Genomic DNA, 22592 nt, shown 5'->3' with positions numbered 1-22592 from the left:
TAGCCAGACGTCTTTCCGCCGCGTCATTCTTCCGCGCGGAATGGGGTCTGGTGAATAGCCTTTACAGGCGCGGATCCAAGATTTTTGAATAGAGGGGTTGCAAATTTTGATAGACCACGCCTACTTCAGTCAACTCATTTCTATCGTTAGAGGTGCAAATGGCTCAGGCTTCCTAGAGATTAGCTAAAGTAAATGGCAACAACTATGGCAACATATCTCTAGCAATGTGTCATGTTATAAACTCCCTAAATCATCAAAACTGTTTAACAGAATCTAACTGAATCATGCCTATAATACTGCTAAATAAATGTTAAGTAAACTACGGTGCAGTTATGTCTCTTTCAGACAAAGACTGTATGAACAATCTCCGTGGATGATTTTGTACAAACTTCGTCTTCTGGTATCCGGTCTTTGTAATGCATGGCGATAACTGATAGGTGTGCAAGACGCTCCTCTGCCATAGTAGACCTTGCATAAGTCTTCAGTCTCCTCAGTAGAAAAAATGACCTCTCTGCTTCTGCACTTGTGATAGGCAGTCTACATGCTATCAATAGCAGACGATGAACATTCGGGTACAACCGAGAGTCACAGGCTCCCAAGGCTAGAAGAAGGTAATTGTTGGGTATGGTCTTCTTGCACTCTTGCTCTCTTTTCCTTGCTTATTGCATTTCCCGGTATTTGCTTTGCCATACTGACTGCCACCTTCTCACTTTACCTCGTAGAGACTTCGGGAATGGAAGATCGGCTTGCCAGTGCAACATTCCATCTACGCTTTCATTAGGTCAACATCAGAAAGAACCAGAAGGGTAAGCACTAGACACAACAATGCTCGGACATTATTTTGCTCACCATTAGATCGTTCGCGCATCTGAAGAAGCAGGAAGTCTAGGAGGGGTATCGCAACGGATCGTTTGTATTGCTCAATCGGACTCCGACTACTAGTAGGTGTATTGCTCCGGTTTCGCTGTAAGTTCGTTTTTCTTGAAACAGATTCAACGGATCCAATCCTGTCTGCAAGTCGCAGAATGTCTTGATACCAGATGTCAAAGAGGTTGTATATATCTTGCCTTGTTGCCTCAATTCTTTCAGTTGCGTACTGAGTGAACGACTCCGTACGCAACAAAGATATCCTGGTCACGAGTCTGGAGTTCGCTGCCAGATTTCTCACTTCGTCAAAAATCTGCTTAGTTATTTTTTAAATTAAATACTGGGAATGACTGTACAATGCGGCTTCAAGACCTTTTGCTTTAACTCCGAGGCTAACAAAAGGGGAGGTTGCAACCCCACAATCCCTACACAAAATCCGCGAATGGAAGATACACGTCGGTGATAGTTCGAATATTGGTAATCTAAAAACGTTCAATTTGCGTAATGCGTTGTAAGCTGAGACTAACTTGGGTAACAGTTGTAGCTGTCTTTGAAGTCGCCTTAAATTAAAGGAGAACTCTCGCCAAATACTAAAACTTGTTGAAAGAAAGATACAAGGCCTGGTATCTTCTTGCAGGAAACCTACGGTCCAGACAGCCACAGAAGCAGAGAATCGACAACGAGTTGTTCAGACGATTCCCCGTCTGTACAGAAAGTCTTACTCTCTCGAAGCAACTACTTTACGTTTAACCATACCAAGTGCTCCTAACGCACCCAAAATTCAGCGAGACATGATCTATGAGCTAATTCAAGCAGGGTCTCCTTCTGAGGTTGTATTGCCACAGTGGATACTTGCATATAACTTTGGGGTCCCAGTTTGCTTTAGTTAATAAATCACAACTTGACATCATATGTCTCACAATTCTTACTTTGAAATGTGCACAGATATCTGTATTCCTTGCTAACCAACAATCAGAGGTACGCATACGCCACATACGGGTACTAAACACGCCTACTCAGGTAATTTCAATGCTATATTTCTTCGTTACTGTAAACTTCTGCAGTAAACGGTTGCAAAGGGTTGTGTCATAAAGTGACAGCTTTCATCTGAGAGATAGTTGGTTTTGGTGAGAGTTCTTCTTTAGATTCATTGAAATGTCTTTCAACAATTGTATTGGAAATTGCAACCTCTTATTCCACTGGACGGTTGTAGGCAGTAATCAGCAGTTCTTCAATTGCTTTGGGTACTGTCAATGATGCTTGATCAAACCTACTGAAAATCTCCTCACCAACTAGGTCAAGAGCCTCAAAGTACTGAATCGATCATATTCTTTTCGATTAGTGAACCAATGAGGCTCAGAACCAACATCTAAACGACAAGTAATCCTCTTGTACCTCGGCAGCACTGGTTCAATTGCATACTTATTTAAGTAAACCACCGTTGTTAAATAGAATTGCTCAAATGAAAGGTCGCTTTTGTGTTTACACACAAAAGATTTTGTTATGCTAGCAGCACTGATGGCTTCTTGAACAGTTGTACCTTTTCCTTGCAACGCTAAAGATGTTTGCTCAGTTGCACCAAATACCAAATGAGCAAACTTCAACCCAAAAAATGTACTTAAACGTTCTAGAATTGCCAATATTCCTCCAGCTCTGCGACCATAGTCATCATGTGATAACCTGCTGATCTCTTCCATAGTTTCAACTATTGCTGCATAATTCTTCAATACAACTTCTATTGCTACAGTCCTGACTGTCCATCCTGTAGGCCATAATGGTCTAAGACCTGTTTCAGGAATGGACAAGTCATCTTTGCATGTCTGGAAGGCAAGAGATCGCTTTGGATAAAACTTAGTCAGCTGACAGATGTCTATTACAATATTCAGAGCATTCCATATAGGTTGGCAATTTCTTGCAGCATCTCAGTGCTCAGTTACTCGCTCACAGTTGGCGTCTTCAGGCTGGAAATTTTATACACAGCCTCCTTGTGCAGTTCGGATTTCTCATATACTTTGAAACGCTCCACACTTTTCCTCCAATTATTAAAAGATTTCTTGTAAAAGGCAGTTTTCCTATTTTCAGGTAATGTAAGAATACCCATGTTACTTGCCACCAGACAGTAGAAGCATAGTACTCTCTTTCGATTTTCACATTCATGTATCCATGGATAATCCTTGTACCACTGTCGACATATACCACGGTATACCATTCATACTACAATTTAGCTTTAGCAGGAACGCATCACTTGGCTGATTGGGTACGGAGGATTCAGACAAGATTCCTCGGTACATGACAAAGCAGATGCATCATGGAAACCTTCAGATTGGGAAGAAGACACGCCAATGCACAATCAGATAATGTTGAATAGTAGACTACACGTCTATGGTATATGATCTAGAGGTACCTTGACTCAAACTGTACAGTTGGAGTTTGTGATGGCGACTCGGCCTCAGAAGGATATTCAGTCAATGATGAAATAGACACTACCTGTGTATTGTCTTGCGAGCTCGCATTTGGCTGGCCAGTAGTAAAACCAGCACACGTCCTTGGGTCAGATCGACTTCTAGCAGATTATAGCGCATTCCCTGCTCCATTAGGCAAATCCTGAGAGGTTAGACACCGTCGCTTGCTAGCAACCGGAGACCAAGTAGCCGTAAGTTTGACTTGCCGCTTGCTCATTTCAAAAACATGTACGCAATATCGTACCTGAGTGCCATACCCGGATAACGAAACTATCCCGAATGATTTAATTGGTATCGCAATGCCTTCGTACGAATTGGTAATTAAAGGTGACTAAGCACAGTGATATCAGACTCGAGGCCTATATAAGCTGTTTCTGATATTGCGCTCGTGGACAAAATCTACGGGGCCAAAACGCCCTCTTTCACCATGCTTCCTACGCCTCTGATGTGTAGCGCTACTTATCAACACCGTGCACTATACAAACATTCCTGCACACGCACGGTTAAAATAATCTTTATTTGATCAAAACCGATTACAGAAGTATTTGTTACAAATTTGTACTTGAACTTGAACGCAAACCGCAGCGCAAAGAAGCCTAACTAGAAAACGTCACTCTATGTAGATGTCATTATACGAAATAATAGTTATTATGAAACACTATGCTGTAGATGTATGCTTTCTAATACAGTGTTGGAAAGCATCTATCTATTTAGTGTTTCAAAACATTATCATACAACTATTCTAAGAAATACTGAAACTAGTACTAATACAGTACTTGCATGCAAAACTTTAGTAATTGATTAATTTTAAGTGTTTTCTAAAAGATCCATCTGTCCAACTAGAGTCATTTCTCTGTCTATTATTGTCGGTGGAGAAGGTTGCTGCTCGTTGTCTGGCATAGCATTGAAACCTGAGAGACCCTCACATTGATCAATTTCGTTTGCAAATACAAATGGTGGTGTTTCTGCGAGAGTTGCAATATCACCTTCAGTTGCATCTGGCAATGCATTTGCCTCTTCATCAAGGTTGCAACTAAACCACCGAGTTTTCATAAGATAGCGATGTACGAGATCTCCAAGTAAGCACATAATGGTCACAGCAGACAATATGATAAAGAGGCCTCCAAGATGATGCAGATTTAGGGAATCGTCTTTTGCCACTTTTCCGTCGTTTTCGCACAAGTCCGCCCATTCGAAGTATTTCCGATCTAGTTCCTCGAGGTAATTGTCGAACCACGCCTCCTTAATGCCTCCATTAAGCTTTTGCGTGTAGGGTGAATTGTGCTTGAGAGCAAACGCTGCGTTGATTACACGTATTTTGTCGTCAAGAAGCTTAATTTTACATTCAGTTTTTGCTTCAAATTCCAGGACGGATGAGTCGTCAACATAGGCTGTTATCTCTTTTAATATCAATCGTCTCAACCAATCTTCGGATGATACGTCTTCAAAAGTCAATCTCGGATACTCATGTTGTAAATAGGACAATGCTCCGGTTACGTTGGATGCGCCAATAACGCCAACTTGAATATCTTCAATTGCCTCGTATGTCGATATTTCTTGTCGCCTCAAAAGAAATACAGTGAGACTAGCTGTAAAGCACGCATAGAGTACGCGAGTAAGAAACCAGGCGATGGCAATGTAACCGCGACCGGAATTCGTGATGACACTCCCTTTATCATGAGTGAAGAAGAATACAGACATAGAGACAAAGATACAGTCTATAATGTTCGGAGCATCCTCGTGTGACCTCTTTCGGTTCCTCTCAAGCAGAAAAACAAAGGAACCACCCGCCACAAAAAAGGCAAATGTCAAAAGCCATAGTTCCCACGAAAATGGCTTGAAGAATTCCCAAAGATTTGTGATATTGGTTTCAGGTCTGAGAATCGCTACTCGATATGACACCGATTTTATAGACCGTGTGAATTCAACCTTAGAGATCCTTTCTGGCGTGATGGCCAACGGTCCAACGACGACATGAAATTCTACATCGTCGTATTTTATGATCCCATTGCCCGTAAAGTGTCCACTTTCTACTAAATCAATGGCCTCATCCCACGTGATATTTTGAATAGAATAATATTTAAAATTGTTCAGACAGCTTTCTGTTGCTACTTTTTCAAATAGATCCACAGCCCAGCCAAAATACTTCCTGTCGGTGTCGTCGTTTGAAAATTCGATGTATGGCTTATAGCGACCTCCTGCCAGAAGAACGTTGACTCTATGGCGGCAAATGTTGACTTTTCCTGTGGGGCTCCTAACTTCGCTATTATGCCAATGAATTGGATTGTCTATGACCATTTTGCCAAAACCATAATATCCTACGAACCGGCCTGAAGGATATTGAACTCTAATATTATAAAAATTGTACCTAAATAACAAAAATTATATATGGTCATGATGTAATACGATATGTTATATATGCAACTGACCACGTCAGTCGTTCGTTATTATTAAACGTCACGAGACCACTCGTTCCAACAAAAGATGTCCGCTTTATGTTCGCGACTATTTCCTCTCCAGATGTCCAGCGTTGGAATTGGAGATCGCCAATTTTAACTTTGTCTGATGAAATTGCGTAGAGAGTGTTATAGATAGACAATGCTGTAGCCCACACACTGTCGTACACCAACTGAGCCAGGGCATCTTTCAATTTGTCAGGATAAAAGATATGCGGTAATACTGTTAGAGGTGTATCATAGTAATCTAGCACAAAACTGTTATTAAATTGTTGTTTATATAATGTTTGCTATAATACCATGCTCTCTCAAAGTCAAAGCGGTATCATCTAGCATAGAATTGATATATATCATCTTCATTGCCAAAAATTATTTACATATAATGACCGTGTTTCCTCAAATATTAGCTTTCTGCGAATAGCAACTTGTGAATCTCATCAGTTTAAAATTTATATAATAGTGACCGATGCTTTAGATGTGACAGACATGCTACAAGAGTTTCAACGGTCTAACTAAGTTGTCTCTATAGCAACAAGACACACCCTTGCTAGTTTAACGAGGTTTCGACGGTTATTGCGCCGTCTCTTTGCTCAAACATGCAGGGAACGCAAGGCTACGTAGATCACGTGTAGGCAAACCCCTCCTCTTTTTTATATCTGCCGATAAAAATAGGAGGGGCTTGGCTACGCGAGACTAGATCGCGAAAAGTCTGATTGGATTAGAATCTGTGGCGTTACTGACTCGTATAATTGGAGCACAATGCTACTAGATACAGAATACAACCGCAGAATACGTGTACGTTACACGTGGTCCTATCTGACAGTAGGTTAGTTACAAGTGACGTCATACTACGTCTCTCCTTCCAAGTTCCTATAAGTCCCAACTAATGGGCTTCTTAATAATGAGTTCGAAACGCAACACAGCTCTGTCTTTATTCAAGCCACAAGGAGATTCTTTAGGATGTTCTCTTGATGAGCTGACTAGTTGGGATGGTACTGGCTGCTCTTCTTGTTGAGGTGGCAAATGTTGCTCCTCTTGAGGCCTTTTCTCTAGCCTCTGCATCTGAAATATGATTCAAATGTCGTCTGTTCTTTCTGATGGTATTTGTTAACGTATCGATCATTTATGATCGTGGCGTTGTTGACTCAGGCTGTGCAATTACTTTGCCACACACCATCTGGTCAGGTATCCATTCTCGTGCAATTGGATAAAGACATGGTAGGTCTCTTGCTCTATGGCGACGATCATGATCTTCTTTCACCCTGTTCTATCATTGTTTTTCTGCTTTCTTTACGATGGTCAGATCCGGGACACATGGTTTTAGTAAGTCTCTGATGATTGGTATGTATATTCGATCGTAATTGTCTGTTCATGAGGAGTGCTATTGGGCTTTAGCCATTTCTGAAAGAATTGATTTTTAAGCCAGCATCGCCCAGTACGGATCATCTAACCTCTCTAAAAGATTCTTCATAGTTCTAAAAGCTCGTTCCGCTTCCTCATTACTTTGTGGAAAGTGAGGGCTAGACGTGAAATGAGTAAAATCATATGTCCTGACAAAATTGGTGAATATCTTAGAAGAAAATTTCAGGTCATTATCTGACATGCCTTGTTCAGGTATCCTTTTAACGTGCAAATATTGACTTTAGCTGTTAAATGACTCCTTGAGAAGTTGTCTCTAAGGAAAGCAGTTTCAGTTTACCTTGAGTAGTAATCCACCACTAGGATATTTGTGTTTTGTTTTCGTGCGTAAACTTCGGTTGCTACCTTTTGACATGATAGGCCTGGAATACTAGTTGGAAGAAAAGATTCTGCATTGTTGTAGTGAGTTCTTGCACAAATAGGACAATCCACAATCATTTCTTCTATTTCTGTACTAAGATGAGGCCACCAAACTGATTGTCTAAAACGCTCACTGCACTTTACAATACCCTGTTTACTGTTATGTAGCGAACGGACAACCTTATGCCTCAGAGACAATAGAATGATTATCCTGGAGCCTCTCAGAATCAAATTGTGGTGGACACAAAGTTTGTGGCGGAGTTGCCAAAATTTATTTAGCTTTTCTTGGAGAACCCGAAGTACTGGCCATCCGCAGAATAAATACTGGCAAACTTTGTGGCACAGGTCGTCCGAATTTTGTTCCTTTCAATTTTCTCTATTTTAGATTCACAAGCAGGAAACGGCTGTATAACGATTGATATATACTTGGCAACTTCTTGCTCGTATAGCTTGCCTATTGTTTGTAGAGGTGAAACTGGTTGTCGAGACAGAGCGTCCGCAAAAATATGGTCCTTTCACGGTACATGAATAACAGTGTACCGGAATCTTAAGAGACGCATTCTGAGGAGTTGAATTCGCGGTAGTGCCCAAGTTATGTAATAAAGGGCTTATGGTCTGTCTGTACAATAAACTCTTTCTCAATAAGGCAGTTGCTAAAACATTTTGCCGACCACGTTGTTGCAAAGGCTTACTTTTTGACCTGGGCATAACGGCATTCAATCGGCGATAGGGATCCCGAAGCATATGCAACAGGTTTCAAATCTTCTTCTGGTTGTGTTTGCCGGAGTACCGCTCCTAGTCCGCAAGAAGATGCATCAGCCGACATTGCTGTCTTCCTGTCACTGTCATTCAATGGTAGTGCAGGTGACTGAGTACGTTTCTCTTTGATGTTCTTAAATGCGGCAATTTTGTGTGGTCCCAAACTCATTGATTCCTTTTTACCAGTAAGTACCGTAATGGTTCCGTCTTCTTTTACAACAGAGGAATATATCTTGCTTGCTGGTTTATAACGCCTAACAATAGTCGAACATCACTAACATTAGTGGGTTCTGGCATCTTCTGTATCGCCTTGACTTTGTCAGGATCCGGCTTTAATTCTCCTTGGCCAACAATTTGTCCTATGAACTTTACCGAAGACTGAGAAAACAAAAATGTATCCCTACTCAATGTGACCCAGCTTGCTGCAAGCAATGCAATACTGTGTAAAGTCGGATTTCATGTTTCGCTTTAGATTTTCCAAAAATCAAATGTCGTCCATCAGACAATCATAACCAAGTAGACTTTCAATATTTACGACATGCGTCGTTGGAAATGTTCAGGAGCTGAAGAAATGCCGAAAGGCAGGTGTTTGAACAAGTAGTGCTCAAAGGGTGCTATGAAAGTCGTCAAACTCGGGGATCCTTTCGTGGGGGGAATCTGCCAAAATCCTGAGTTGGCATTAGTTTGGTGAAACTGTTGGCATCCTTCAATAGGACCACAGTGTTCTTTATAGAAGGTAGGATATGCCGTTTCTTTTTCACACGTTGATTCAACTTACGTGTACGAAAATTTAAATCTTCCATTTGCTTTAGGCACTACAACCATTACACGCTCTGTGACATCCATGGACTCTGTTCGAAACAGTTCTTCTCTCACCTTTAGCAGTAGTCGAATGGCAATCCTTCTTGACGTAGATAAAGCGTATGATTTGCATTCTCCTTCACACGAATTTGATAAAGAGACAGAAACAGTACCAATCCATTGAAAAGCTTTGGGTAACTCTTAGTAATGTCTTTGATATCTTTCATTTATCTCTCTACACGCACGACAATACCCAAATGGTCAATTGCTGGTCTTCCAAGGAGAGCATTCCCTATGTTTTTCACCAAATAAAAAGATTTTGATCGGACTTGTCTCATTTCTTTAATTAACTCGCATGAGAATTCTCCAAATGTCTCCAAAGGGCTCAAGTTAGAACATCGTATAACCTTATTTGTTGCCTTCATAAGTCCGGTCAACTGCTGCTTGAAGTATTGCTAAGTTAGTACAGGTACATCTGCTCGCGTGTCAATTTTGAGCGTGGTTGATTTGCCATCAACTTTGATGTCAATCATCCAAGGCTGGCTGCCCTAGGATTCTGAGCCGCCCACGAATAGAAAATCTTCTTCTTGCGTATCTATCTCTTCTTTACGCATCTTACGAACTGTCTCACGCTCTTGCTTTGACATGCTGCTCCTAAGTGTCCTGCTGTTTCGCAGATGAAGCACTTTGCTTTACAGGCTGGGCATTTGCTCTTGCTATGGATGGGTGCTTGGCCACATCTCCCACAGACTTTCGTCCGTGTTTGCAGCTTTTCTGGCATCTTTGTGTCACGGGGTCTTAATTGATGCGTCGAAGGCGCCCGCTTCTTTGTCGGCTTTTTCACACTTATTGATGACACGTCTTCCGTGACTTTCTGTAATTGCCTGTGTATCGCGTGTTGTTATTTTTAGACTGCTTCGCTTTGTCGAGCTCTGGTGATAGCCTTCTCCAGCGTGAAATCCGAATCAAGTTGAAGCTTCTCTGCAAGCTTTACGTCTTTGAGGCCGAAAACTCTTCTGCCGCGAATCATCTCGTCATGTAACTGACAGACCATACTGACAGTGCTCGGCAACTTTTTGGAGGCGATGATAAAGGTATCTACGGTTTACCCCTTGTTCTAGGCTCGGAAGTACAGCCAGTCATCTCTCTCCGCGGCGGAGAAAGACCGGCTGGAGACATTCGCAACTCAAGGAAACCGCTGCCTCTATATTCTCCAATCACGATTTTACACGTTTGGTTAGTATTAGTGCATTCACGTGTATTCACGATAACGGCTCATAGCAATGCCCGTCGCTACTGGCTCTCCACTAATACATTTGTAAATGAGTAGTCGATTGATTTTACTATCTGATATCACATTTCGTTAGCGTGTGACCTACACCTGCATGTCGTCTTCTCCATTGTCTTCTTGTTCGTACTTGGATTAATAGGCAGCGCATGCAAAACAGTTTCTAGTTGCTTAATGTGTCGTACGTTGCACGCATTAAACGAGTAGACCATCTATACAAAGCGTGGTATTTGCACTCAACGCAGGGCGACGTGCAGAGCTATGATTTGCGTGCGTTTCTGTCAACCTTTGGTTCGCCTCTGTGGTAAACGTTGAGTCTCGCGCTCCTAAAATGAGAGACAGACAACGAAAAGAGCTGGAAAGAGTCGACCTGTTGTTATAGACTTGGATGGCAGGTATCGAGACTGCATGCACTTGCATCAGAGCGAAATTACGTTAGTAAAGAGCCAATAGCGACGTGCATACCTATCGGGGATGCACAAACATTGAACAGCACTCTAATTGGAGGACAAAGAGTTGGCTGTTTGTTTGAGTGGCGAATGTCCGCAGCCGGTCTTTCTCCGCCGCTGGGAGAGATGACCGGCTGGACTCTCGAGTCTACCCTCGTTCTGTCGTCGCTGATTAAATCTAGCTCGTCCAAAAATTACCTTTATATTTTTATAAAGTGTTGTTCAAACCTTTGTATGACGATGTAGTAATCTACTGCTTCATCCTGCGACAGCGACATTGATGTCAGAATGTCTTCAGCTCTGTCTCTAATGGAGTAAACGAGAATTGAGACTTGTACGGTGCCGTATTTTTTCTTTAACCCTGTTACATTCCGGTAACGGTCTAACCTATTGTGTCATCTCAGCCAATCCTCTGGGTAGTCAAAGTCAAGCGGAGCTTTGGCTGGGTATGGCAGCACCATACTCCTGTCACCATGTGGCGTTACTGACTCGTATTATCATTAGTGTACAACGCTACTAGATAGAGAACACAACGGAAGAATACGTTTCCGTTACACGTGGTCCTAGCTGACCGTAGGTTAGTTAATAACAACAAGTGACGTCATATTACAAATTTTTTTTCTTGCGATTACTTCAATTTTGAAGAGTTTGACTACCTTGGGGTGTTCAAAGTTTGTTTGGAAGAGACGTCAAATATGCTCCTCAGCGTAACTGAGGTAACAATTGATCCATATGATGGTTATAACTTGTGTAACAAATCGTAGTGCCAAGTTTTGGGTTCTACGTTTTAGTTTTGCTAACTTTATAAAAAAGGGCTCGTAATAGCGTCATATTGTCTTCGTGCAACGGTCGAGTACGCCAGAAGTTCTCGGCGAGTTGAAGGTTGGTTGGAAACATGCAATTGAGCTAGACGTAAGCTACAGACACTGTTTCTACAGTTGAAAAGACAAATAGAGCTAGTCATGTTGTACCGTCGCTTCTACTAGAAGAAAAGGAATACCGGAAGTGCAGTGTTACTCAGGAATGCATGTCGATTTGAAGCCGAAGCCAAGAGTATTGAATAATGTCATTTTTCAGACTTAGCAATTGATAATAAAATAATCATTTTAAAGAAAATAGTTAATAGAAATAAATTTTTTGTAAATTCGGTCTGGGTAGGGAGTCAGGGCTCTTTACTAACACGGTATCTAACTTTGAAAATATATAGTTACGAATCCTCTAATAGCAACACTGCTCACCCATAAAGCTGACAGTTTGAAATAGTATTAACTTACTAGACTCATACCCAGTCTTCTTTTAGCGCACTCTCCGCGTGTTTTAGCACGTCCTTTTAGTAAACTAGTTAGAAAAACAAAAGCACGTGCTAAAACACGTGAAGCGCCCCAGCAAAGGACTGAGTACGAGTCTAGTAACCGGCAGCAAGGGATTGTATATATATATATATATATATATATATATATATATATATATATATATATATATATATATATTTGTAATTACGTTATGCTCAGTCATGTAAGCGTGAAAAAGTAAATTAAGCATAATCTCATAGATCTGTATCTCTACTAGCAACTAAAAATATTTAGTACCATCTTTGCAGTACACAATAATTGTTTGTGTAAGTTTGTTGGTACGACCCTCGTAAGAGCAGTTTTCCTTATATATAGAAAGCAATTCAACCTAGGTTGCTCAAATTTTACATGCCTTTTAAACTGTCTATTAATAGGTAACAGTTTTTAAGACTTTCAGACTACTGTTATGGCATCTTGAACTAACAAATTTTAACGGCTAGTTTCTCGTCAGTCTAAAGATTTCTGCGCCTAGATGCACGAGTTACATTTGTAGAAAATACGGTATTATTAACTTGTAATATAAGCGTAATCATACCTTGTAGATCAGTGGCAGTAACAATCATTCCGTCTAGTAAATTGCGAACGTCTGGTCGAACTCTAGTAATAGCCCAATCAGAATCACGTGCCACTCCAACGTTCAGACTTATCCAAGCAGTAGAATTATTGATAAGTTCAAACTTGTTGGCAGCTCGCATCAGTACGTCGTAAGTCAGAGGAACTTGCTCAATAGAGAGAACAATGACGGTTGCCCCGCTGTTCCAGATCTTCTCCAATTCTTGTGTTATGGCCTCCTCAAATGCCTCCGTGTCGTTCCCGTAGTCTTCAGCGGGTGGAATCCAAGCGGTAGCCTCTATAGTCACGTCGAGAGCTTTAGTCCCGTAACGAACGTTTCTGATATTCTGTTGATATGGAGAATGATGTTGTAGTGGAGATTGTGTGATGACGAAAGCGATATGCGACCAACCGTGATACTTCATTATGCTAATCAGCTCGTCTCCGTGCGAACTCTGCGCCGCCTGCATCGATAATGCCATTGTGTTTGAGTGTGGGAGGTACCTCTTCATTTGAGACAAAGGTATCCACGGAGAAACGAGTGGCACTTGACTCATTTCAGCCAATGGAGCTATATAACTCAACCGATCCACATGAAACGGACCAATCATAGCCACCGGTGGAGGCAACTCGCCCGAGAATAGATTCAGGAATTGGCTGTTAAAGACGCTTGGATGACTTGTGGAATCTAGGAAGAAGTAGTTTAGATAGTATGCAGCTAATGTGTGTCCGTAGAGCCAGTCGGCGTCCAAAATGGCATCGATATACGTTTCATTGAGCTGCTCGTACGTGATGTTGGTTTTCAGTTGAAGAAACTCCGCCCGACTGGGTAAGATGAGAGCAATCGTGAGTTTTGGAATGGTCTGGGACTGGACAAGCTGATGTACGCTAACTGCTAACCATGCGAAGACAAACGAACGCATTCTGTCTTCTTTCCACATAATGGGGTGGTGTCAGCAGGATAATACACACCTAATTAACTTTTCTATCACGTGGGCAATCTCAATGATTCAAGCTCTGAACGACTAATCTTCGTCGTTTATCTTCGATTCCGTTGTAGGTCAATGCAATTGCCACCATAGAGCAAGAACGTAGATTGCGCCTGAATTTGAAGTTGAATTTGAATCTTACAAAATTAGGCTCTAAGCTTTATATATATGCCTGGTATGCTTAAACTTGGTCAAATTGTTAAAATTTAAACTTTAGACTAATTCAAGTATACTACATATCTAGGTACATCTTATAAATACTATTTTGTAAACTAAATTTTAACGGCTAACATTCTATTTTAAACTTGTAGTTATGGCAACTACATTGACTGCAATAAAAATTTATGTAAATTATTTTCGTTAAGTCTCTATCGGACTTGCATCCTCGGAGTCCTAAACGATTGCGCTACAAATCGTATTTTCAAATTTGTCTATGCGCGCTGTTCTTGAGTCGCTGCAGTGAACCACGCACTCAAAGGTCAGTAAGCCTAGCTAGATAACTGTTCTTTCAAACTTTGGACCTAAACTAGTGCCCTAGGAAGGAGGCTAACGGCGCACTTCGATAACTAAGATTGGTCTACAAGTAACTGGCGACGTTGTACGCTAAGTTTCATCTCCGTACGCCATTCGTGGGCTGAGCCATTTGATCAATACCCTAAGCTCAATACGCGCCATCTTGGTGAAACGCCGTTTACAGTTGGTTTCCTGTAATCGATCTTGTGAACGGTTTCTAGAATCGCATTTCTTGTTGCAGCCGAAGGAAAACGCATGAAAACCTCGTTCGAAGTTGTTTATCACCAGAAGAACGATTCGTTGACAGCAGAATTCGAATCAAGCTGTTTGTGGGAGGGCCGTTCACCAGAATCGATCGTGTTCGGCAAGAAACGTTGTGTGAACCTGATTTCGAGAATCGAAAACAACATAAAGCTTTAGTGAAATGAATCTCATGGCGTTTGAAGTCAGAAATAGGAGTGAAACAGCTCGGCTGTGGCAGCGAGATTGTTGATCACGTGATCTGACACAGAATGGTCAGGTCTGTTGTAACAACTTCCAATCCAATAGTGATTTATCTAGAGGTTAGTTTATGAGATGCGTAACTCTGCAGTGAACGAAAATCTTCGACCTCGTTGTGTGATATTGTAATGCGTTGCAATCTAGTTGTTGTCACGGAGTTACAATGGTGTGGTTGCCTAGGTGTGGCTTTGTGTTCGAAAGTATGCATCCACTTTCAACCAGCTTTACATCGTGTTACTACAACAACAGTCGTAAGAAACGTTAAATTTATTTATAATGTGAAAATCAGAAAATCGAGGTTTGCACCGATTCTAGCATATTCGGTCTCTCGCAGATGAAAGCTGTCACGTCGTGACTCAACCGCTACCAACCGTTTACTGCAGACTTATACGATGACGGAGAAATAAGGCAATGAATTGTTATGTGGGGGCGTGTTTAAGTAACTGTATGTTTCTTTCAGACTAAGTCATTGCTGGCCAGCAAGGAAGACCGATACTTGTGCACTTTTCAAGGTAAGGATCGTGAGACATATGGTAGTAAGTTGTGATTTATTGACTAGTTAATTAGAGCAAACTGGGACCCCAAAGTTATTGCGGTGTGTTTCTTTTCTATTAATTGTCTAGTACACTTGTGAAACTTAGTTGGGGTGGCCTTTGCTTGGCGGTGCACCTGTTTAGAACCGAAAATGAGTGCGATTTCTCAGTCGTTTAGAGTCAGGTTTGGAAATCTTTGTCATGTGTAGGAGACGCTACACATGCGGTGAGCCTGGGGCACTGCCACTCTTCTAATTAGTTGGCACCCCACTCAGGACTGTTTTTATAGTTGCCGTTTTATTGTGTTCTGCGGTCATGGCAGAGAGTGCAGGTTCTTCATTTGAGCATGATATTGCCATGCTTAGAGGAGCTTGAAACTCTAATTGGACAAGATGATATTGCATTGAAGACCGAACATTTAGAGGGACCAAATCAGGGCTATCTAGGCAACACCTACTGGTGTTCATGATGACACTGCAATGCAATGAGTACCGTGCCTTTGTTGCCAAGAGATGGTCGCTTTGAGACACAAACTAGAGCAGGAGCAACAGACACTGGATTGTATCACTCAGAGTTCAGCCTACAGAGTTGTCGTGGAGCGTGAAGTTCTTTGCAGAGCCTTTGTGCCAAATATGGATAGGTTGAGTGAACCTTCGTAGGAACCTTAGCCGAATGAATTTTATGAACAAGGCTGCACTGCATTTGGGTTTTTGCAGGGTACTGCGCTTGGCTGCTTAACACAATTTACAACCGCAACTATGAAAACTGCTGAGAAGAGCCCAGGCTCACCGCACGTGTAGCGTCTAATGAACGGGTGACAAACTTTTCAAAGCAGAGATTACTAAACGACTGAGAAATCGCACTCATTTGTGGTTCAAAACGGGTGTCCCGCCAAGCAAAGGAAGCCTGCCCTACCCTAACTAAGTTTCACAAGTGTACTAGACAAATAATAGAAAAGAAACACATCACGATAAGTTTGGAGTCCCCGTTTTCTTAAATAAATAAATCACAACTTACTAAAGTATGTCTCACAATCCTTACCTTGAAAAGTGCACAGGTATTGGTCTTCATTGCTAGCCAGCATGATTTAGTCTGAAAGAAACATACGGGTACTAAACACGCCAACACAGGATATTTCAATGCTTTATTTCTCCGTTCTTGTAGAAGTCTGCAGTAAACGTTTGCTGGGGATTGTGTCACGACGTGAAGACTTTCATCTGAGAGGTTTTTGATTTTGGTGAGAGTTCTCCCATAAACTGATATTAAAATATACTACTCGAACCCCAATAATTAAGGCTTGCCTATGCCACTGAACCTCGTCATATGAAATAACGGAGAAACTAGTGTCATTCCATGCACTTGATCATGACTCATTTCAGTCAACTGTGGCAGCAATATAACTCAAACTGTTCCATATGAAATGGGCTAATCAGAGCCATTAACCCGCCTGAGATTAGATTCAGAATTTAGTTGTTAGAGAGGCACGGATGATTTGCAGATTGTACAAATGGGAAGTCTACAGTGAAGTACTGGCTGCAGTTGACCTCACTGTTTCAGATTTGTTGAGCTATGACTGCCTTTGGATCACTGGCGCAGATCCATGGGTGGCTTACTGGGTCGCCCCTAGCCTCGTCCCCAGACTCTCTCGCGCTAGTCTTGTCCTGTGCCCGTATGACAATTCCAGGCGCGAGAGAGTCTGGGATCATCCCGCCTACTTCCTGCCATATCTCCTTTCTAAATGTTTCTAAATGCTCACTAAGTGTCACCCCCAACGTCATCAACTGTCACCCCAAACGTCATCAAGTGTCCCGTAACTTCAAAATCAGATTAGCGTTAGTCTAATCCAATAAACGTATCACAGTGGATGCTATGACCATTGTTAGGTGTTTGTGGCATATCCAGCACTTGCAGACAACTGAAGCATGTTGAAAAGGTAAGCCTATGGAGTATTGGTGACGGGTTTCGTGTAGGCTTGTAGTCTGAGATCTACAAGTGGCGGATCCGGAGTGATGACCTTCTACGTAGTTCACACGCGGCCATTAGCGTTTGTGCGCAGACTAGACTCTGTAGCAAAAAGCGCGCAATGGCAAGGGAAGGGGTTGATCTTGACATGAAACTACCGTCTGGAGGGTCAACTTGAAGCTTCCAGGGCTATTCTTTCGCGAAAAGATGTATTTGTTGTCATACTTGAAGGGTAGACGGTAGTTTCATGTCAAGATCAACCCCTTCCCTTGCCATTGCGCGCTTTTTGCTACAGAGTCTAGTCTGCGCACAAACGCGAATGGCCGCGTGTGAACTAGCTAGAAAGTCATCACTCCGCCAATTGTAAATCTCAGACTACAAGCCTACACGACACCCGTCACCAACACTCCATAGACTTACCTTTTCAACATGCTTCAGTTGTCTGCAAGTGCTGGATATGCCACAAACACCAAACAATGGTCATAGCATCCACTGTGCTACGTTTATTGGATTAGACTAACGCTAATCTGATTTTGAAGTTACGGGACACTTGATGACGTTTGGGGTGACAGTTGATGACGTTGGGGGTGACACTTAGTGAGCATTTAGAAACATTTAGAAAGGAGATATGGCAGGAAGTAGGCGGGATGATCCCAGACTCTCTCGCGCCTGGAATTGTCATACGGGCACCGGACAAGACTAGCGCGAGAGAGTCTGGGGACGAGGCTAGGTCGCCCCCACCCCCAACAGTCAGCCAAATAGACTAACAGATGAGATAATTGTCTGACTCCGTCTTGATGAGTACTAAAGAGTTATGAAATGATTTAATTGACTTATAGCAGTAGCGAGATTTGTGTCCTGATAACTAGACACATTTGGGCTGATGTCCAGCGACGTTAGGTTTTGTGAATTAATCTTGTAAGGAAACGAGTTCCAATGTTATAAACGTACATATTTGGATCGCCTTTCACAAACGTTCAGAAATGGTCGTGACTAGGACAGAAAGTTATTGTGCAACCCTACTGCAAATTCTGGATCCGCCCACCTGCATCGAATGCATCTGCATGTTTCGTTTCCGCAGTCCACCTAAAAGATTTAGCCATGCACTACCGTTACGTCGACATCGAGCTTCAGCCCATAGAAAGTAAACTCTTCTGACATTCTGGACAGAATGATTTTGTAATGCATGGAGAGCGATGTGATACCAGAAATACCTGCTCTAAGGTGATTCATCAATAATGACATTCTGTTGGATTGTTGAAGATAGCTGCTCAAGAGTATATATATACGGTAAAGACGCTGGGATATACTCGTGCAGTGTAGACGAAGTTGGCATACAGTGAACTCTGGCTGAAGTTGACGTGAATGGCACTCCCGTACACATCTACCTAAGCTCAAGAGGGACATCAATTTTCAATTGAGAAAAGAATGGCGACTTGCATGGGTAGGATCCAACTCTGATAAGCTGCAGGACGAGATGGTGCGTATTAGCTGCATGGACAAGGTGACACGATAAGAAGACGAAGGAAAGCGATGCGATGTCTCGTCTACAGATAGGGAGAGTGTTGCATGAGACTAAGTCCACTAAAAAAATGTGATCATATTTCAAGACAAATGTACCATACACAGTCTTAACCGTAGAAACCACGAAGCACTTGAGCACTTGCCCGCTCAACTTACCCAGCACTGAATCGGTGCTTATACTTTACTGAATGACGAGTTTGCAAACAGGTCCATCTGTCCAATTGGAGTCATTCCTCGGTCTGACGATCGAGAAGGCTGCTGCTCGTTGCCTGGCACAGAGTCGCCAGGAGCACTCCCACATTGAGCAAATTCGCTTACAAAAACACATTTCGCCGCATCTGCGGTCGTTGCAGCTGCATCAACGTCTGTTGCATCTTGCGATGTATCTATTTCCTTTTCGTAACTGCAATCAATGAACCCAGCCTTTATAAGGTAACGACGAATGAGGTCTCCTAGTAAACACACTATGATGACTGCAAACAATATGATAAAGAGGCCTCCAAGATGATGCAGATTTAGTGCATCGTCTGCAGCCGTTTCTCCGTCATTTTCACAAAGGTCTGCCCATTCGAAGTATTTTTGGTCAAGTTCCTCGAGGTCGTAGTCAAACCAAGCGTGTCTAATTCCATCATTCAGTTTGTGCGTGTATGGTGAATTGTGCTTCAGAGCAAACGCTGCGTTGATTACACGTAATTCGTTGTCAAGGAGCTGAATTTTACATTCAGTTTTTGCTTCGAATTCCAGTACAGATGAGTCGTCAACGTAAGCTGCTATCCTTTTCGATACCAATCGTTCCAACCAGTCCTCAGATAATACGTTTTCAAAGGTCAATCTCGGATACGAATGTTGCAAATAGGACAATGCTCCTGTAACGTTGGATGCTCCAATTACGCCGTCGTGAATATCTTCAATCGTCCCGTATGTAGATATTTCCTGGCGCCTCAAAAGAAATACTGTCAGATTAGCAGTGAAGCACGCATAGAGAATGAGAGTAACAAACCAGGAGATACCAATGTAACCACGACCGGAGTGCGAAATGACACTATCCTGATCATTCGTGTAGAAGAATACAGACAGAGAAACGAAGATCGAGTCACCAATGTTTGGAGCATCTTGTGGTGACCTTTTCCTGTTTCTCTCAAGCACAAACACAACGAAACCACCTACCACAAAGAAGACAAATGTCAAAAGCCATAGTTCCCACGAAAATGGCTTGAAGAATTCCCAAAGATTTGTAAGATTGTTTTCAGGTCTGAGAATTGCTACTCGATATGACACCGACTTTATGGAGCGTGTGAAGTCGACCTTAGATGCTCTTTCTGGCGTGATGGCCAACGGTCCAACGACCACATGAAATTCTACACCGTCGTGTTCCTGGATCCCGATCCGCGAGAGATATCCATCTTCTACTACATCAATGGCTTCATTCCACGTGATGTTAGGAATAGAATAATATTTAATGTTGGTCAGGCAGCTTTTTGTCGCTGCATTTTCAAAAAGGTCGACAGCCCAACCAAAGTACAATCTATCCGTTTTTTCGCTTGATGAAAACTCGATGTATTGCTTATACCGACCTCCTGCCAGAAGAACATTGATTCTATGACGGCAAATGTCGACTTCTCCTGTGGGGCTCCGGATTGCGCTGTTATTCCAATAGATAGGATTGTATATAAAAAGTTTGCCAAAACCATAATATCCTATGTAGCGGCCCCTGGGATATTGAAGTCTAATATTATAAATAGTGTACCTAAAGAACAAACAGTATTGTAAATGTAGTTATAATAGATATAAATAGATATTGCCACGTGCAACTGACCACGTCAGTCTTTCGTCATTTTTGAATGTCACCAGACCACTTGCTCCAACAAAATTTGTACGCTTTATGTTCAGCATTATTTCTTCTCCGGACGTCCAGCGTTGAAATTGAAAATCGCCAATTCGAACTTTGTCTGTTGAAATTGCGTACAAAGTGTAGTAGGTTGCAAGTGCGACGGCCCACACACTGTCATACACCAACTGAACGAGGGGATCTTTTAATTTGTCAGAATTATAGATATGCTCTAGCACTGTCAAAGGTGTATCATAATAATCTAGAACAAAATTGATATTGAGCAGTTTGTTCTAAGGCTGAATTCAAATTCAATGAAATTACTGTATTTTTTAAATATTAAGAATATAACCAGTGGCTCTCATCAGTTTCAACTAATACTATAGTAGTAAACCCGTGCTTGAATACTAACCAATGCCTTGAATGTCAGAGACTGATATTCTACTTTGCGAATATGCTTCATTTTAGTCCACCTTCTGTCAAAACCTATAAGGTATGTCAGTCAAGAAAGAAATTTTTCACTTGCTGAAAAATCTGACGCCGTGAAGCCAGTTCCAGTATCACCGCTGCTTGCTGAATTTCCATGACAAATCGTCAATAAAACTGCATGTACAGTCTTGCTTTAGAGTTGCATTGTCTCTTACCTTGTGGCAAAACAATACCAAATGTTTAAAATGGTAACCCATACTGGATTAGCAACCCTACTGAAATAGAAACCCGTGAAGCTGATAGTAACCCTTAAGTTGCTATGCCACGAAATACGGTAATTATTTATTAATACAGTATGAGAATTGTTACCGGTTACATCAGTGACAGTAGCGATCATTCCGTCTAGTAAATTTACAACGTCTGGTCGAACTCTAGTAATCGCCCATTCAAGATCACGTTCCGCCCCGACGTTCAGACTGACCCATGCAGTAGAATTATTGATAAGTCCAAACTTGTCGGCTGCTCGCATTAGTACCTCGTAAGTCAAAGGAACTTGCTCAATAGAGAGAACAATGACGGTCGCCCCGCTGTTCCAGATCTTCTCCAATTCTGGTGTTATGGCCTCCTCAAATGCCTCCGTATCGTTCCCGTAGTCTTCAACGGGTGGAATCCAAGCGGTAGCCACTACAGTTACATCGAGAGCTTCAGTCCCGTAACGAACATTTCTGATATTCTGTTGATATGGAGAATGATGTTGTAGTGGAGATTGTGTGATGACGAAAGCGATATGCGACCAACCGTGATACTTCATTATGCTAATCAGCTCGTCTCCGTGCGCACTCTGCGCCGCCTGCATCGATAATGTCATTCTGTTTGAGTGTGGGAGGTACCTCTTCATTTGAGACAAAGGTATCCATGGAGAAACGAGTGGCACTTGACTCATTTCAGCCAATGGAGCTATATAACTCAACCGATCCACATGAAACGGACCAATCATAGCCACCGGTGGAGGCAACCTGCCCGAGAATAGATTCAGGAATTGGCTGATAAAGACGCTTGGATGACTTGTGGAATCTAGGAAGAAGTAGCCTAAATGGTATGCAGATTTTTCATGGCCGTAGTACCAGTCGGCGTCCATAATGGCGTCGATATACGTTTCCTTGAGCTGCTCGTACGTGATGTTGGTTTTCAGTTGAAGAAACTCCGCCCGACTGGGTAAGATGAGAGCAATCGTGAGTTTTCGAATGGTCTGGGACTGGACAAGCTGATGTACGCTAACTGCTAACCATGCGAAGACAAACGAACGCATTCTGTCTTCTTTCCACATAATGGGGTGGTGTCTGCAGGTAACGTCACGCTTGATTACTTTAGTATCACGTGCACAAACTAATGAGTACTAGCACTGCATACAATCGGGAATTGTCGGCAGTTAGCATCAGCAATTCGTAAATTATAATAATCTGCTCATTAGAGAGTAATAAACTACTCCAGATTTTCTCAATTTATGGTGCTACGGTGGCCTTGAATGCATCTGCAAGCCGTTCATCT

The 22592-nt window shown here is 42.2% G+C and overlaps 2 protein-coding genes and 1 long non-coding RNA gene across 3 annotated transcripts; 1 reads left to right on the top strand and 2 right to left on the bottom strand.

The window, feature by feature from the left end:
- Positions 1-3833: 3833 nt before the first annotated feature.
- Positions 3834-13706, bottom strand: LOC134194362 (uncharacterized). Its single transcript, XM_062663289.1, has 3 exons — positions 12749-13706; positions 5759-6032; positions 3834-5697 (listed from the first exon to the last, which is right to left on the bottom strand). Exons 1-3 carry the CDS (start codon positions 13704-13706, stop codon positions 4137-4139), a joined length of 2793 nt encoding a protein of 930 aa, XP_062519273.1. The 3' UTR covers positions 3834-4136.
- A 463-nt stretch (positions 13707-14169) lies between these two features.
- LOC134194259 (uncharacterized) lies at positions 14170-14910 on the top strand. Its single transcript, XR_009972178.1, has 3 exons — positions 14170-14232; positions 14293-14450; positions 14509-14910. It is a non-coding gene; the product is annotated as an uncharacterized LOC134194259 (long non-coding RNA).
- A 3939-nt stretch (positions 14911-18849) lies between these two features.
- On the bottom strand, positions 18850-22385 carry LOC134193888 (uncharacterized). The gene is made up of 3 exons (XM_062662739.1): positions 21414-22385; positions 20604-20877; positions 18850-20534 (listed from the first exon to the last, which is right to left on the bottom strand). Exons 1-3 carry the CDS (start codon positions 22369-22371, stop codon positions 18962-18964), a joined length of 2805 nt encoding a protein of 934 aa, XP_062518723.1. The 5' UTR covers positions 22372-22385; the 3' UTR covers positions 18850-18961.
- Between the last annotated feature and the right edge of the window lie 207 nt (positions 22386-22592).

This window comes from Corticium candelabrum, chromosome 18, assembly GCF_963422355.1.
Source record: "Corticium candelabrum chromosome 18, ooCorCand1.1, whole genome shotgun sequence".
Lineage (NCBI taxonomy): Eukaryota > Metazoa > Porifera > Homoscleromorpha > Homosclerophorida > Plakinidae > Corticium > Corticium candelabrum.
The sequence above is the reverse complement of the archived record's forward strand: the minus strand, read 5'-3'. Positions and strand labels throughout refer to the sequence as shown.